The 16,355-nt window shown below is 51.7% G+C and overlaps 1 protein-coding gene across 4 annotated transcripts in view; it reads left to right on the top strand.

Moving 5' to 3' along the window:
• Positions 1–275: 275 nt before the first annotated feature.
• Positions 276–16,355, top strand: part of Tecpr1 (tectonin beta-propeller repeat containing 1) — a 43,730-nt gene continuing 27,650 nt past the window's right edge. Inside the window, exons 1-7 of one of the 4 annotated variants that reach the window (XM_045143220.1) lie at positions 276–305; positions 7,587–7,821; positions 9,066–9,248; positions 9,472–9,594; positions 10,009–10,134; positions 12,439–12,613; positions 12,706–12,806. In XM_045143220.1, the coding sequence (XP_044999155.1) occupies positions 7,597–7,821; positions 9,066–9,248; positions 9,472–9,594; positions 10,009–10,134; positions 12,439–12,613; positions 12,706–12,806 (933 nt within the window). In that variant the 5' untranslated portion in view covers positions 276–305; positions 7,587–7,596. Of the gene's footprint in view, positions 306–609; positions 945–7,586; positions 7,822–9,065; positions 9,249–9,471; positions 9,595–10,008; positions 10,135–12,438; positions 12,614–12,705; positions 12,807–16,355 lie in introns of those variants that run through there. The other 3 variants (XM_045143219.1, XM_045143221.1, XM_045143222.1) reach the window with 3 other exon arrangements.

Genomic DNA, 16,355 nt, shown 5'->3' with positions numbered 1-16,355 from the left:
CGACCCGGTCACGTGCTGCCTGCCTGCGTGCCGCTCGGCCAGGCGCCCACCGAGCCCGCGGCCGGCGCTGGCGGAGCACGCGAGGGGAAGCTCGTCCGCCCAGCTCCGCGGCGCCGCCGTCCGCCCGGCAGCGGCCCCGGAAGTGAGCGGCGCGCGCCGCGGCCAATCGCGCGCTTCCGTGGCATTGCGTCACGGCGAGGCCGACCAATGAGCGTGGAGGCGGCCGCGGCTTCCGGCCCGCCCTCTGGCCCGAGCCTGGTCCCGCGGCCGGACGAGCATCCGGAGCTGGGCGCCGGCGCCGGTCGGTGAGTGCGCGGTGACGTCCCGGGGCGGGGGCGGCGGCCGGGCCGGGGCAGGGGCGCCCCCAGCTCCACGCCCCTCCTCCGCTGGCTGCGCTTGCGGGCACGCTCGGAGAGGGGGAGGGAGGGAGGGAGGGGGAGAGAGAGGGAAGGAGAGAGAGAGAGAGGGACAGGGTGCGAACGAGGGGGAGAAAGAGGGGGAGAGAGGGAAGGAGAGAAAGAGGGAGAGGGAGGGAGGGAGGGACTGTACCTGTGTTTTCCCTGCACACCTGGAGGGCACCGCCCCGGACCTCACACGTGGCCACGCATTGACCGGGAGCGGGCTCACCGGGCGCCCCCATTCCAGCCCAGCGGCTGAAGGGCTCCGTCGGGCCTTCTCCCTGAGCGCGGTGGCAGCAAATCTGCTTGTCCTGGGATTAGCGTAGGCAGATGGTCAGGGCCCTACAAGCTCCGACATGTGCTAGGTGGTGCTAGGGGACTAGGGGACGGATGGACAGACCCTCTACCCGGCGCCCAAGTGCAGGAACCGGCAGGAAAGCCGTTCGTTCAGCCCGGTGGGCTCTGATTCATTCAGAAAGTGCTCCTCCACCCGCACGAGCTCTGCTGCCTTCCTCCTATCTCTTTGGACCCTAATGTCGCTCTAGAGTAAGTAGTCCCTGCACCCCGGAGCCAGCCAACTAACTCCTTTAGCCAGTGCACACCACGTAGGAGTGAGAGAGTAAAGGAACAAACTACAAAAGGGGGGGGGGGCTGGAGAGATGGCTTAGCAGTTAAGGTGCTTACCTGCAATGCCAAAGAACCCAGGTTCTATTCCCCAGTACCCATGTAAGCCAGATGCATAAGGTGGTGCAAGTGGCTGGAGTTTGTTTGCAGTGGGTAGAGTCCCTGGCATGTCCATTCTCATCCTCTCTCTGCCTCTTTCTCTCTGAAATAAGTAAGTTAATTAATTAAATTAAAAAAAAAAAAGCAAGCAAGAAGCCTTGCAGGTGTAGCTGGCTAATCCCAGCATTTGGGAGGCAGAGGTAGGAGGATCTCAAGAGTGCAAGGCCTCCCTGAGACTACATAGTGAATTTCCAGATCAGCCTGTGCTAGAGTGAGACCCTACCTCAAAAAACAAACAAAACCCTCGAGGTTTTATAACTGAACTGATGGTCACGGTGATGAAACTGGGCAAGGTGGCTCACACCTTTAATCCCAGCACTCTGGATGCTGAGGTAGGAGGGTCACTGTGGGTTCGAAGCTAGCCTGGGCTACAGAGTTCAGAGGGAGTTTCAGGTCATCCTGGGCTAGAGAGATACCTTGCTCACACTCCTCCGTCCTCCCCTCTTCCCCCACCGCCAAAAAACAAAAAAGTTTATGGTGAAATAAAAATTCCTTCCATGGAAGATGTTCTCTCCGTATTTTTTATTTTTGCAAAACAAAGTTATCTCAGGATCCCAGAGTCATGAGACTTATTTCCGCACACTTCCCCTTCAAGAATCCAGTGACCCAGGGATAGGTTTCCTGATGACCTCACAGTTAGAAGTAGCACTAAAGGGACACATCTGACCTGAAGGAGGTGTTATTGCCCAAGGATATTTACCTTTGAAGGGAGTTTGTAGCACCACCCTCACTCTGCCACCCTCTTCTCTACAGCATAATGCTCTTCTACCAGCTGCCCAGAAAGTTCTGTGATGTCTGAAAGGAAATTACTGCTTAGTCACTTATGTGAAGGAGAGGGTTTCCAAGTACAAGTAACTTCTCCATCCTTTTGAGCTCAACTTGCAGGCTCAGCCTGATTTAACTGGTTGCTTGTACATGTAATTATGAGCTGTCTTTTTGTGGGGGGATGTAGGGGATGGACTGACACAGGATTTCACTGTTTAACCCAAGCTGGCTTTGAAATTTATTTATTTATTTATTTTTGGTTTTTCGAGGTAGGGTCTCACTCTAGTCCAGGCTGACCTGGAATTCACTCTGTAGTTTCCGGGTGGCCTCGAACTCAGGGTGATCCTCCTACCTCTGCCTCCCAAGTGCTGGGATTAAAGGCGTGCACCAGCACGCCTGACTTCCTGGCTTTGAATTTATGATTGTGCCCCAGCCTCTCAAGTGCTGGGGTCACAAGAATGGTACATTTGTGTTGTTGGGAAACACAACAGGGCCTTGTATCTGCTAGGCAAGCACTGTGCCATTAATGTACACTAAGCCATGAAAGCTGTCTTTAAAGACTAATATATATATATTTTTTTTTAGTTAATTAATTTATTTATTTTTATTTGAGAGTGACAGACACAGACAGAAAGAAAGACAGATAGAGGGAAAGAGAGAGAATGGGCGCGCCAGGACTTCCAGCCTCTGCAAACGAACTCCAGACGCATGCGCCCCCTTGTGCATCTGGCTAACGTGGGACCTGGGGAACCGAGCCTTGAACCGGGGTCCTTAGGCTTCACAGGCAAGTGCTTAACCACTAAGCCATCTCTCCAGCCCTAAAGACTAATATATATTAAAACGCACCATAGAAACTGAGTTTTTTTTTAATGCATGTGTTTACACATGTGTGTGTTCATGGATGTGCAGATAATGGCATGCTCACATGCACATGCATGTGGAAGCCAGAGAGCAACCTCTGGTGTCATTCCTCCGGCACACTGTCCGCTGTTCTTTTTTGAAAGAGTCAGTCTCTCCTTGACTTGAAATTCACCAGTTGGGGTAGGCTGGATGGCCATGGAGCTCCAGGGATCTTCCTGTCTGCTTCCCCAGTGTGGGGTCACGGGCACTCAGCCTCTGTGTGAGCTGCTTTTGATTCACTTTTGTTTTGTAGCCTCTCGAACTCATGACAGTCCTCCTCCTTCTGCCTCCCAATTGCTGGAATTAAAGGTGTGTGCTATCACCACACTCAGCTTTTTTTTCAAGGCAGTCTCATTCTAGCCAAAGTTGACCTGGAATTCATTATGAACTCTATGGGTGGAACTCACAGTGATCCTCCTACCTCCTGCACCACCACGCCTGGCTGCTGCTGCTGCTGCTTTTTTTTTTTTTTGGTTTTTCGAGGTAGGGTCTCACTCTGGTCCAGGCTGACCTGGAATTTACTCTGTCATCTCAGGGTGGCCTTGAACTCATGGCAATCCTACCTCTGCCTCCCCAGTGCTGGGATTAAAGGCGTGCGCCACCACGCCCGGCTTTTTTTTTTTTTTTTAAATAGGGTCTGGTGTAGACCTCAAACTCACTAGGTAACAGAGGATGACCTTGAACTTCCTGTCTGTGTCTCCCAAGTGCTGAGGATACAAGGATATACCAACGCACCTTGTGTGATTTCTTCCTTCTTTCCTTCTTCCTCTTCTGTTTTTTTTTTTTTTTTTTTTTTGTGTGTGTGTGTGTGTGTGTATGTTTGCACACGTGTCGTGCCTCTGCATGTGAAGAGCTCACCTGCTCTATGTGGGCTCTTACTCCATTATTGCTCCATTCTGCTATTTAAAAAATTTTATTTTTTTGGGCTGGAGAGATGGCTTAGCGGTTAAGCGCTTGCCTGTGAAGCCTAAGGACCCCGGTTCAAGGCTCGGTTCCCCAGTTCCCACGTTAGCCAGATGCACAAGGGGGCGCATGCGTCTGGAGTTCGTTTGCAGAGGCTGGAAGCCCTGGCGCGCCCATTCTCTCTCTCTCTCTCCCTCTATCTGTCTTTCTCTCTGTGTCTGTCGCTCTCAAATAAATAAATTAATTAAAAAATTATTTTTGTTTATTTTTATTTATTTGAGAGCGACAGACAAAGAGGCAGATAGATAGAGAATGGGTGCACCAGGGCCTCCAACCACTGCAAACGAACTCCAGATGCATGTGCCACTTTGTGCATGTGGCTTACATGGGTCCTGTGGGATCAAGCCTCAAACTGAAGTCCTTAGGCTTCACAGGCCAGCAGTTAACTGCTAAGCCATCTCTAGCCCCCTGCCTTCTTTTTCTACTTCAGTCTTGGGCTGTTTCCAAAACTGTGCTCTGTCCACTTCTGTGTTCCTGTTCCATGTCCTTCCTTTGCAGCCTGCACTCTGTCCACTCCCGTCTTCCTGTCCCCTGTCCTTCCTTGCAGCCTGCTCCCTCATTTGCGTCCGTTGGCTTCACTGTGTTCCAAAAGAGCCTGTGCTCCCTGAGGCAGATGCTCCTGTTTTCAGATTTGCTCCATCTCCATGCTGGCAGTGCCATCTGGAGCGCCCCCGTGCCTCTGGCATGCTACAAGAGCCAAGCATCCTGGCCCAGCCTCGAAGTCCTGAAATAAATCTGTCCATTTTCCTAGTAGCTCCAGTTCCCAAGCCAGAGTGTTGGAACAGGGTCTCCTGCAGCTTAGACTGGCCTCGAATTTGCCATGTATCTGAGGGTGACGCAGAACTTCTGATCCTCCCGAGTACCTCCCAAGCACCGGATTACAGGAGTGCTGGCACTGTAGGTGTGTACCACCATGCCCAGTTTATGCTGTGGTAGGGTTGAACCAGGAGCTCTGCGTGTGCTAGGCAAGCACTCAGTCAACGAAGCTTTGCGGGCAAGGACCTTAACCGCTGATCCATCTCTCCAGCCCTTCTGTCTTATTTATTCATTTATTACACATGCACCACCATGTGTATCTGGCTCATGTGAGTCCTGGGAAATTGAACCTGGGTCCTTTGGCTTTGTAGGCAACTGCTAAGCCATCTCTCCAGTCCCCTATTTTATTTATTTTGTTTTTTAAATTTTTACTGACAACTTCCATGATTATAAAAAATATCCCATGGTAATGCCCTCCCTCCCCTCCTTTCCCCTTTGAAGCTCCATTCTCCACCATATCCCCTCCCCATCTCAATTGGTCTCTTTTATTTTGATGTCATGATCTTTTCCCCCTTTTATGATGGTGTTGTGTAGGTAGTGTCAGGCACTGTATGACCATGGATATCCAGGCCATTTTGTGTCTGGAGGAGCACATTGTAAGGACTCCTACCCTTCCTTTTGGCTCTTACATTCTTTCCGCCACCTCTTCCACAATGGACCCTGAGCCTTGGAAGGTGTGATAGAGATATTGCAGTGCTGAGCACTCCTCTGTCACTTCTTTCCAGCACCATGATACCTTCTGAGTTGTCCCAAGGTCACTGCTATCTGAAAAGAGAAGATTCTCTACCAAAAGTGAGAGTAGCATTAATGTAAGGGTGTAAACATTAAGAGAAGTGCTTATTGGGCTGTTTGATAAGCGTAGTATATACATTTAGCCAGACAGCAGCAGACGTTACACCCCTAGGGCTTATGACTACCCTCGTTTTAAGTTTTCAGTATCAGGGATGTGTTCCCGCCTATGGAGTGGGCCTCCAGTCCAGTTAGAGGGCAGTTGGTTTCCACCATGAAAGACGTGCCACTGTTGCACCCGTTGGCTTATTTGGCTTGGCTACCTATTTTATTTCTTGAGACAGGGTCTCTACTGAACCTGGAGCTCACTGATTTAGCTCCACTAGGTTGGCTGACCGCACCAGGGATCCTGTCTCTGCTGCATGCCAGGTGCCTGGCCTTTATATGGGTGCTGAAGGTCTGAACTCAGATCTCAGGTTTGCATGGCAAGCACTTTTCTTACTCAGCTACATCCTCAGCCTCTTGCACTGTTTTGTAAAGAAGATATGAAGAAACTATAACAATAATACCTTTCATTAAGCTTGAAGAGAAACTGGGTATGGTGGCATGTACCTTTAATCCCAGCATCCGGAGTCAGAGGTAGGAGGATCGCTGCAAGTTCGAGGCCACCTTGAAACTACATAGTGAATTCCAGGTCAGCCTGTGTTAGAGTGAAACCTTACATTGATGGGACGGACAGACAGACGGACGCGCGCACGTGTGCGTGCACACACACACACTGTTGAGGATGTAGGCTAGAGAGATGGCTCTTCAGGGGATTGCTTGCTGGCTTGCTTACCAAGCCTGAAAGCCTGACAACTCAGGTTAGCTACCGAGTACCCACATAAAGCCAGGCGTACAAAGTGGTGCGTGGGCCTGGAGTTCATTTGCACTGGCAGGAGGCCCTGGTGTGCCCATACTCTGTCTATCTATCTTTCTGTCTCTTAAATAAAATTAAATCACAATACTTTAAGAAAAAGTGTAGGTGGTAAGCGGGTGTGGTGGTGCACGCCTGACATCCTGCACTCACGAGGTAGAGGCAGGAGCATCAGGAGTGCATGGGAGGGGCTGGAGAGATGGCTTAGCGATTAAGGTGCTTGCCTGCAGAGCCCCATGACCTGGGTTCAATTCCCAAGTACTCACATAGTTTGAGAACATCCTGGGTCTTTCAAAAAACAGGCATGGTGGTTCACCCAGCAATTCTAGTACTTGGAAAACAGAGGCAGGAGGGTGAGCTACATAGCAGGTTCAAGGCCAGCCAGTACTACATTAGTGCCTGTCTCAAAATAAACAGACACTTGGGGGTGGGTTGGAGGAATGGCACAGTGATTAAAGGCCCTTGTTTGTAAAAGCCTGCCAACTCTGCAGAGTGGCACGTGCATCTGTAATCTCAGCATCCTGTACCACAGGACAGTGGGAGAATCCAAACCTTAAGGGTCATCCAGTGTGGCTGGTTTGCAGTGGCAAGAGACCCTGTTCTAAAGAAGGAAGGTGAAGAGCACGGGCACCTTGAGGTTGTCCTCTGACCTCTTTATGCATGCTGTGGCAAACACGTGCCCACACGCATGCTCATGTGTGTGTGTGTGTGCACACACACCATCTTAGGAAAGTAGGGAGGGGCTGGAGAGATGGCTTAGTGGTTAAGGCACATGATGCGAAGCCTAAGGACCCAGGTTCGGTTCTCTGGGTCCCACATAAGCCAGATGCACATGGTGGTGCATGTCTGGCGTTCGTTGGCAGTGGCTGAAGGCCCTGGTGTGCCCTTTCTCTCTCTCTCCCCCCCCCCCAAAAAAAAAAAATCGATCTTTAAATTTAAAAAAGGGGGGGGTAGGCAGATGATTTAGCCAGGCTTGGTGGCGCATGCCTTTAACCCAAGCACTCGGGAGGCAGAGGTCGGAGGATCCCCGTGAGTTCGAGGTCACCCTGAGACACCATAATGAATTCCAGGTCAGCCTGGGCTAGAGGGAGACCCTACCTTGGGAAAAAGAAGGAAAGAAAGAAGGGAAAGGCCAAGAAAGCCCTGCACCTTGTAAGCCAGCTCTGCTCCTGCTCTCTGGGGTGACTACTCACTCATCTCCAGAGGCCTCGTTGTGTCATTTGTGGCATCAGACAGTCATGCCAGAGGCTTCCCAGGTTCCGCTTGGCCTGGCGTCCCAGGACGCTGACACCCGTCTTGCTTCTGATCGTCCCCAGCGCTGCCGCCATGCCCGCCTCAGTGCTGTGGGCGGTGGACCTCTTCGGGAGAGTCTACACCCTGTCCACGGCTGGCCAGTGCTGGGAGCTGTGCAAGGATGTCCAGATGGAGTTCAAGCGGGTCAGTGCGACCACTCAGTGCTGCTGGGGCATCGCGTGCGACAACCAGGTGTATTTGTACATGTGTGCCAGCGAAGTCCCCATCCGCTGCAGAGAGGAGGCCTATGAGAATCAGGTAGTGGGCGTGTCGTATGGAATTTCTGGGGTGCAAAGCTTACTGAGTTTTGGTTATAATGATCTGAGGAGGGAGTGGAGGCCTCGGCTTCCCTGTCATTCCCAAATTCACTTCCTTCATTGTACCTTTAAGATCCTAGTTGCATTGGCATGGTGGCGCACGCCTTTAATCCCAGCACTCGGGAGGCAGAGGTAGGAGGCTCACCGTGAGTTCGAGGCCACCCTGAGACTACAGAGTGAATTCCAGGTCAGCCTGGGCTAGAGTGAAACCCTGCGTTGAAGAAAAAAAAAAGTTGAGGGTTATCCTCAGCTATATAGTGAGATTGAAACTAGCCTGTGCTACATAAGACCTGTCTCCAAAAAAAAGGAAAAAAAAAATCCATCGTTTCTAGCACCCATGATCTTTGGGGCTGAAGCCTTGGTTGTGTCTTTGACAGAGAAGACTGGGATTCCGCATAAAGGTGGGCTTGGGTGTTTCTGGGATTCCAGGGTGGATTGTGTGTCCACTTGTCCCCTTAGAGCAGCTTGGCCATGGGTGGGTGGCCACACTATAGGGCCATCTTCATGCACTGACTCTTGCTGCCTATGTGTATGTGTGTGGTGTGCGTGCATACTTGTGTGTGTGAGTCCATGTGTGTGCATGTGAATGTGCATGTGGAAGCCAGAGGTCAGCATTGGGTGTCTTCCTCACACTCCACTTTTCTCTGAGCCAAGCTGTCTCACTGAACCCAGAGCTCACTGATTGAGCTAGGCTAGCTGGCCAGTGAGCCCAAGAGATTCCCCATCTCTGCCGCCTCGGTGCTGGGATTACAAGAATGTGCCCCACACCCGGCAGCATATGTGGGCTCTGGGAATCTGGACCCAGGTCTCCACGCTTGTACACACACACTTTATCTACTGAGCTGTCTCCCCAGCCCCTGGAGGCTTTTTGTTGCTGCTGCTCCTGTTTTTTTCAAGGTTAGGGTCTTGCTCTAGCCCAGGCTGACCTAGAATTCACTACTAGTCTTAGGGTGGCCTTGAATTCACAGCGATCCTCCTACGTCTGCCTCCCTAGTGCTGGAATTAAAGGCGCGAGCCACCGCGGCTCCCTGGAGGCTCTTGACCCCGCATCCCCAGGCAGGCCTGCTTGTCTTCCCTCCTGGAAACAAGTACTAGGGACCCAGGACCCTGGAGAGGCGCCGCCGCCTGGGTCCTCTCCCGACAGGCTCAGGCTTCTAACGCCATCACCTTGTCCCCTGGCCTCAGCGCTGGAACCCCATGGGAGGCTTCTGTGAGAAGCTGCTGCCGAGTGATCGCTGGCCGTGGAGTGACGTGAGTGGGCTCCAGCATCGGCCACTGGATGGGGTGGCGCTGCCCTCGCCACACTGGGAGTGGGAGTCAGACTGGTACGTGGATGAGAATTTTGGAGGGGAACCCACCGAGAAAGGGGTAGGTGAACTCAGTAGCCCGTGGAATCTGCTTGTTCCCTCACTGCTGCTATCCCCAGCACCCTGCAATTTCTGACCTCTGCTTGCTGTGGGATAGGGTGCTTTGGGTCCTTGGAGCACTCTCCTGACAGCCCACTGCCTGCTTCCCCTCCCTCCTCGCCCTCCCCAGCTCTTCACGTTCCAAGCCACCCCCAGCCTGACAAGGCCCTGCCCTGGTGTTTCAGGGGTGGACATATGCCATTGACTTTCCTGCCAGCTACACCAGAGGCAGGAAATGGAACTCGTGTGTCCGGCGGCGGAAGTGGATCCGGTATAGGAGATACAAGGCCCGGGACACCTGGGCCAAGGTTCTTGTGCCCAAGTATTGCATGGGGCCAGGGCTGGGTCCCCATGGAAGGCTGCTGGGGACGGAGTCCCTGTAGGGTAGGAGGGTCATCCTCGTCCCCCCCTGCGCTGCCACCTACGCCCCTCCTAGGCCTGGCCTTTGAGTTGCTAACTGTCCTAGAAGCACGAGGCATTTCGTAACTCTTCATTGAGAGATGGTCGCCCAGGAAGCCAGCGCGGGCCACGGCCTGCGGTAACACAGGGCTTGTTCTGTCCCAGGGCAGGAGTTCGAAACCCTTCCTTCCTTGGTGAAGTCAGGCATTGCAGGCCCAGCTGGTGGGTGGAGGGCGTGTGCTGAGGACTGGTGGGGAAAGGAGGGGCCATGGTGTAGGTCACCAGGCACTGACAGCCACTGCTTCTCTGTACCCTTATTTCAGATCCCCTCGAAGGATGACCCCAAGGAACTGCCTGACCCCTTCAATGACCTGTCTGTGGGGGGGTGGGAAATCACAGAGGAGCCCGTGGGCCGGCTGTCAGTGTGGGCCGTGTCCCTTCAGGGAAAGGTAAGGCCACGCCTCCCCTGTGCTGTGGATTGGAGGTGGTTAGGGAGACCAGCCACAGGCTAGAGCAGTACAAGTGTGCCCGAGATGGAGAAATTGACCTCGGCACTTCCCGTCCCTAAAACCAGGGCTTCCTGAGCAGGCAGCATCCTCTGAGGCTTTCCTGTCCAGGGTTCCCGGGATCTCACGCTTCCGAGAAGCATCTGCTCCTTGGCCTCTTCCTCTTTCCAGCACCCCCCTAGTTCAGGTGCATCTCCTCGGACAGATTCTGGGCCCCCCACCAGCTCCCCCACAGTCTCCAGGGGTACTTGCCGTGGGTGGGAGCGCGGGTGGATGGAGGGCTGGCATGTGGGTGGTGGACAGGTTACGTTGAAGAACTCGGGTGAATGGATAGACGGCGTGTGGGAACCTGGGTGAGTGGATGGCGAGTGCGTTGGATGGATGCCCGGCAGGTGGACGCGTAGGTGCATGGACGTCCCGACAGGGCCGATGGACGGAGGTCAGGACGGCGAGTGGGTGAATGGATGACGGGGAGGATGACTGCGTGGTCGGGGGAGCGGGTGCATGGACGGCTAGATGGCAGACCGGTCAGTGGATAGATGGTGAATGAACGGATGGATGCCGGGAAGGATGGATGGTGGAGGGTTGGTGGGGATGGGTGGTAGGGGTAGTTAGAGGAAATACGTTTTCAAAGGTTTGTGAATGCCAGGAATGGCATCACATGCCTTCAATCCCAGCACTCAGGAGGCAGAGGTAGGAGGATTACCGTGAGTTCAAGGCCACCCTGAAACTACAGAGTGAATTCCAGGCCAACCTGGGCTAGTGTGAGACCCTACCTCAAACAAAAAAACAACAAACAAAAAACAAAAGCTCGTGACTGAAGCCAGCACCGGCAGTTGTCCCTCAGCGCGGCTTCACTTCACGTCACACTTGACGATCATCAGTGACTGACACACACCATCCACAAGCCTCTGCTGACTTTGGAGCAAAGTGATTCTTTTTAAATTTAAATTTTTTTTAAATTTATTTGAGAGAGAGAATGAGACAAAGGAAGAGAAAGAGAGAGAGAGGATGGGTGCGCCAGGGCCTCCAGCCACTGCAAACGAACTCCAGATGCATGCGCCCCCTTGTGCATCTGGCTTACGTGGGTCCTGGGGAATTGAACCGAGGTCCTTTGGCTTTGCAGGCAAACGCCTTAACCACTAAGCCATCTCTCCAGCCCAAAGTGATTGTATTTTTAGCAGGCTTACCTGCCTCTGTGGTCATGCTTACTTAGGGTTAAGTTAACCGCAGTTGCTTCCTCTGAGATTTGCTGAAGGGTGGCAGAGAGGGCCAGGGTGAGGACGCTGTCCCCAGACAGAACCCCCCACCAGGATATACTAAGAAGCGTGAAGCCACAGAGCTGAGTTTGTGCTGTGAGCCAGCATTACCCAGTGCTAATGCTGTGGTCGGTAAGAAGTGGCTAGCCAGGCGTGGTGGTGCACGTCTTTAATCCCAGCACTCGGGAGGATCACCGTGAGTTCAAAGCCATCCTGACACTACATAGAGAATTCTAAGTCAGCCTGAGCTACAGTGAGACCCTACCTCAAAAACCAAAGAAAGAAAGAAAAAAAAAAAGGACTTATCTGGGGGAGGGGGGAATGCTTGGAGAACACCAAACACTTGTGCCATATATATATATATATATATATATATATTTTTTTTTTTTTTTTTTTCTTGGTTTTTCGAGGTAGGTTCTCACTCTAGTCCAGGCTGACCTGAGATTCCCTGTGGAGTCTCAGGGTGGCCTCAACTCAGGGCAATCCTACCTCTGCCTCCTGAGTGCTGGGATTAAAGGCGTGAGCCACCACGGCCACCTGGCTCGTGTGCCATTTTTTGCTAACAGCTTATGTGGGAGATTGGAAAACTGAACTTTGTGCTAGCAGGCTGTGCAAGCAAACACTTCTAACCACTGTGCCATCTTCCCAGCTCCTAACCACCCAGACCCTGGTTTCCCCTAGTGATGGGTGTCCTTAGAGGACATCACCACTAGGGGAAGACACACCAGCTGCCTGGGAGCTGCTGGGCACTTTATGTGGAAATGCGTGTGTGAGTGGTTCTCATATGCAGATGAAGGGAACAGGCCTGTTCCCTCGGATGAACAAAGTCTAGCTTTATATATATTTTTTTCCACCAGTGTGGCCTCTGGCACTAGGTGGGGGTGGTGGAGGGGAGATCTTTGGTCAAGGTGTGTGGGTGCGTCAGAGACCCAACATACGGCCTATATGCATGTGCAAATATGCTGATGCAAGTGCCACACCCTCCTAGGTCTGGTACAGAGAGGGTGTCAGCCACCCCAACCCGGAAGGCTCCTCGTGGTCTTTTGTGGACACCCCTGGGGAGGCAGTCCAGATCAGCTGTGGGCCACATGACCTCTTGTGGGTCACCCTCTGGGAGGGCCAAGCTCTGGTCCGGGAAGGAATCAACAGGAACAACCCCAAAGGTGGGCAGTCCTGTATGGGGAAGGGAGGGGGTGCATGCTTCCCTGAATCTTGGCTGATGGAGGCCACCTGGGCTTTCTTTTGTGCCTGGTAGGAAGTTCCTGGTCCATAGTGGAGCCTCCTGGGTCGGAAAATGGAATCATGCATGTCTCCGTGGGAGTCAGCGTGGTCTGGGCCATCACGAAGGACCACAAAGTAAGATTTGGGGCTGGAGCTGGGTGAGTGGGTGGCATTTGACATTGAAGACTTAATTCTGTTCTGAATAAATCTGGCATTGGGCAATCACTGTGGGTTTCTTTCATTCATTCTTTTTTGAGACAGGATCTTAAGTAACCCAAGTTAGCCTCGAACTCACTTTGTAGTAGAGGCTAAGCTTAAACTTCTTTTTTCTTTTTTTTTGTTTTTTTGAGGTAGGGTCTCACTGTAGCCCAGGCTGACCTGGAATTCACTATGTAGTATCAGGGTGGCCTCGAACTCATGGTGATCATCCTACCTTTGCATCCTGAGTGCTGGGATTAGAGGTGTGTGCTACCATGCCCAGCTTCTTTTTACAATTTCTTAAAGTAATTATTTATGTGTGTGAGAGAGAGAGAAAGATACAGATAGAGATTGGGCACACCAGGGCCTCTAGCCACTGCAAACAGTCTACAGACGCATGCATCACCTTGTGTATCTGGCTTATGTGGGTATTGGGGAATTGAACCTGGGTCCTTAGGCTTTGCAGGCAAGTGCCTTCACTGCTAAGCCATCTCTCCAATCCCCGACTTTGAACTTGTGATCACTTTGTTTCCCACTGCGGATTATATGTATGCACTACCATGCCTGTCCGTTGGGGATGGAGCCAGGGCTTCATGCATGTTGGGCAAACATTCTGCCAACTGAGCCCCATCCTCCGCTTGTGCCGTGAGCTGTTCTGCTTATTGGAATCATCAGCCTTCTCTCTCTAGAATACTTGCTACTGTCATGTGCCCACCCCAACCCCCCATGAAGAACTGAGATATAGAACCATGTTTGTCATTTGTCTCATTTGTTTATTTATTTTTTTGTTTATTTTTTTCAAAGTAGGGTCTCACTGTGGCCCAGGCTGACCTGGAATTCACTATGTAGTCTCAGGCTGGCCTTGAACTCACAGCGATCCTCCTACCTCTGCCTCCCAAGTGCTGGGACTTAAAGGCATGCGCCACCACACCCAGCTCCATGTTTATCATTTCATAGGCCAGACATTTCAAATAATCAGGAGCTGGGCTAGAGAGATGGCTCAGCAGTGAAGACGGTTGCCTCCAAAGCCTAAGGACCAAGGTTCGATTCCCCAGTACCCACATAAAGCCAGACGCACCAGGGGGCGCACGTGTCCAGAGTTCACTTGCAGTGGCTGGAGGCCCTGGTGCGCTCCTCCACACACATCCTCTCTGCCTATCTGCCTCTTTCTCTCAAATAAATGAATAAATCAAACGTTTAAAATAAAATAAAATAGTTTGCCAAAGCCAGCAGTCAGTTAACTCTTTCTCCTTCATATCTTACCAGAGGCAAGTCCAATGAAATTAGCCAATTTCAGATGATTTCCCAGTTTCCTTATGAATGATCCACTGATTGATTGCTTGGTGTGGTGCTAGAGATGGAACCCAGGATCTGGTGCATTATGATTTCATTCCCATCATCCCAAGAGGATGGACTGCCTTCTCATCAGACCTTGTATCTGCAAGATCACAGGTCCTAGACACTCAGTGCACAGCCAAGCCTAAGAAAACACACGTTGAACTGTCCCTGCTTTAAAAACAGTGGTACAGTTGGGAGATGCTCAGTCTCTGAAGTGCTTGTTGTGCAAGCACGAGCCCCTGGGTTCGACCCCTAGAGCCCACGTGCCATGCTGGTCGTGGCGGCATGCACCCGTGCACCAGCGCTGCGGACACTGAGACAGACAGCTCGCTCCCTGAGACTCACTGCCAGCCCGTCGAGCCTGCTTGGTGAACTCCAGGTCGGTGAGAGACTGTCTCAGAAACAGTGGTTGATATTCCTGAGGAATGACACCCAACGTTGTCAAAGTTTCTCCATTTATTTATTTACTTACTTACTTAGCGTCTTACTGCTTTTGAGCCAGCCTCATATAGCCCAGGCTGCTTCCAACCTGCTCTGTAGCCCAGTGTATCCTTGAACCTGATCTTTCTGCATCCAGCTCTCAATTGCTAGGATTCTATAGGCATGCACTCTGTTAGTGTTATGCTGGTGATCAATCCCAGGGCTTTGTACTCAGCAGGCATTCTTCCAGCTGAGCTACATCCTCAGCCCCCTGGCCCTCTGGCTGTATTTGTGTGTGTGTTGTCCATATATGTGTGTCCTCATGTTCACGTGTGAAGGTGCATGCGTTTGCAGATGCATGTGTGTGCACATGCATGTAGAAGCCAGAGGTTCATATCAGATGTGTAGCAGACAACTTCATGTCGCTGAGATGAACATCCAGACCAGACACAGTTATGGAGGAAGGGATATTTATTGAAGCTTACAGATCCAGGGGAAGTTCCATAATGGCAGAAGAAGCCAGCCTGCCTTCACAGGTCCAAGGAGCGGGAGAGAGAGAGAGAGAGGGAGGGAGGGAGGGAGGGAGGGAGGGAGGGAGGGAGGGAGGGAGGGAGGGAGAAACCACAATCCAAAAGCCACACAGCACACTTCAGGACCTCCAGGTGGAACTAGGTACTTTGCATATCTTTAGATTGCCACCACACCTTAGGATCTGCCCAGTGACACCTCCTCCGGCCAGGCGGCTGCAGATCCAAACTAGAAACTATACAACACTGAACATGGTGGGGACCATCTATTCACACTACCACAAGATATCTTCCTTGATTGCTCCCCACCTTATTTTCTGAGTAAGACAGGGTCTTCCACTTGTGCTCCAGGCTCACTGACTCAGCCAGCCTAGCCAATTTACCCTTGAGATCTTTCTCTGCCTCCTAAGTGCTGGGTGCCTGAGGACAGAACTCCAGTATTCTTGTTGCTCAGTAAATGCTCTGTCCACCATGCTATTTCCCCAGCCCTGAAATTCTTATAAAATGGGTGTGAAGTCAGGTGCAGTGGTTCACATCTGATTCCTACATTCAGGAGGCTGAGGTATTTCTGTGAGTTTGAGGCTACCCTGGGCTACAGAGTGAGTTTCAGATCAGACTGGGCTAGCTTGAAACAAAAAAAAAAATTGGAGCCAGGCATGGTGTCACACGTCTTTAATCCCAGCACTCAGGAGGCAGAGGTAAGAGGATCATCATGAGTTCAAGGCCACCCTGAGACTACATAGTGAATTCCAGGTCAGCTTGAGCCAGAGTGAAACCCTACCTCAAAAAACAAAACAAAGCAAAACAAAAAACAATTGGATTGGAGCTATGGTTTAGTGGTTCACTTGCTTGTGAAGCCTAAGGACCCATGTTCAATCTCTTGAGATCCCATGTAAGCCAGACGCACAAAGGTGACACAAGCATGCAAGGCCGCACATGCCCACTAGGTGGTGCAAGTGTCTGGAGTTTAATTTCAGTGGCTGAGGCCCTGGTATACCAATTCTCTCTCTCTAAAATAATTAAAAAAAATAAAAACAGGGAGATTGCTCAGTGATTGAAAACACTTGTGAAACCTACTGACCTAGGTTCAATTCCCCAGAACCCATGTAAAGCCAGACACACAAAATGAAAAATGTATCTGGAGTTCATTTGCAATGGCAAGAGGCCGTGGTGTGCCCATGCTCTTCCTTCCCCACTTCCC

This window comes from Jaculus jaculus, chromosome 2 (assembly GCF_020740685.1).
Source record: "Jaculus jaculus isolate mJacJac1 chromosome 2, mJacJac1.mat.Y.cur, whole genome shotgun sequence".
NCBI lineage: Eukaryota > Metazoa > Chordata > Mammalia > Rodentia > Dipodidae > Jaculus > Jaculus jaculus.
Note: the sequence above shows the minus strand (reverse complement) of the source record. Positions and strands in the feature narration are given on the sequence as shown.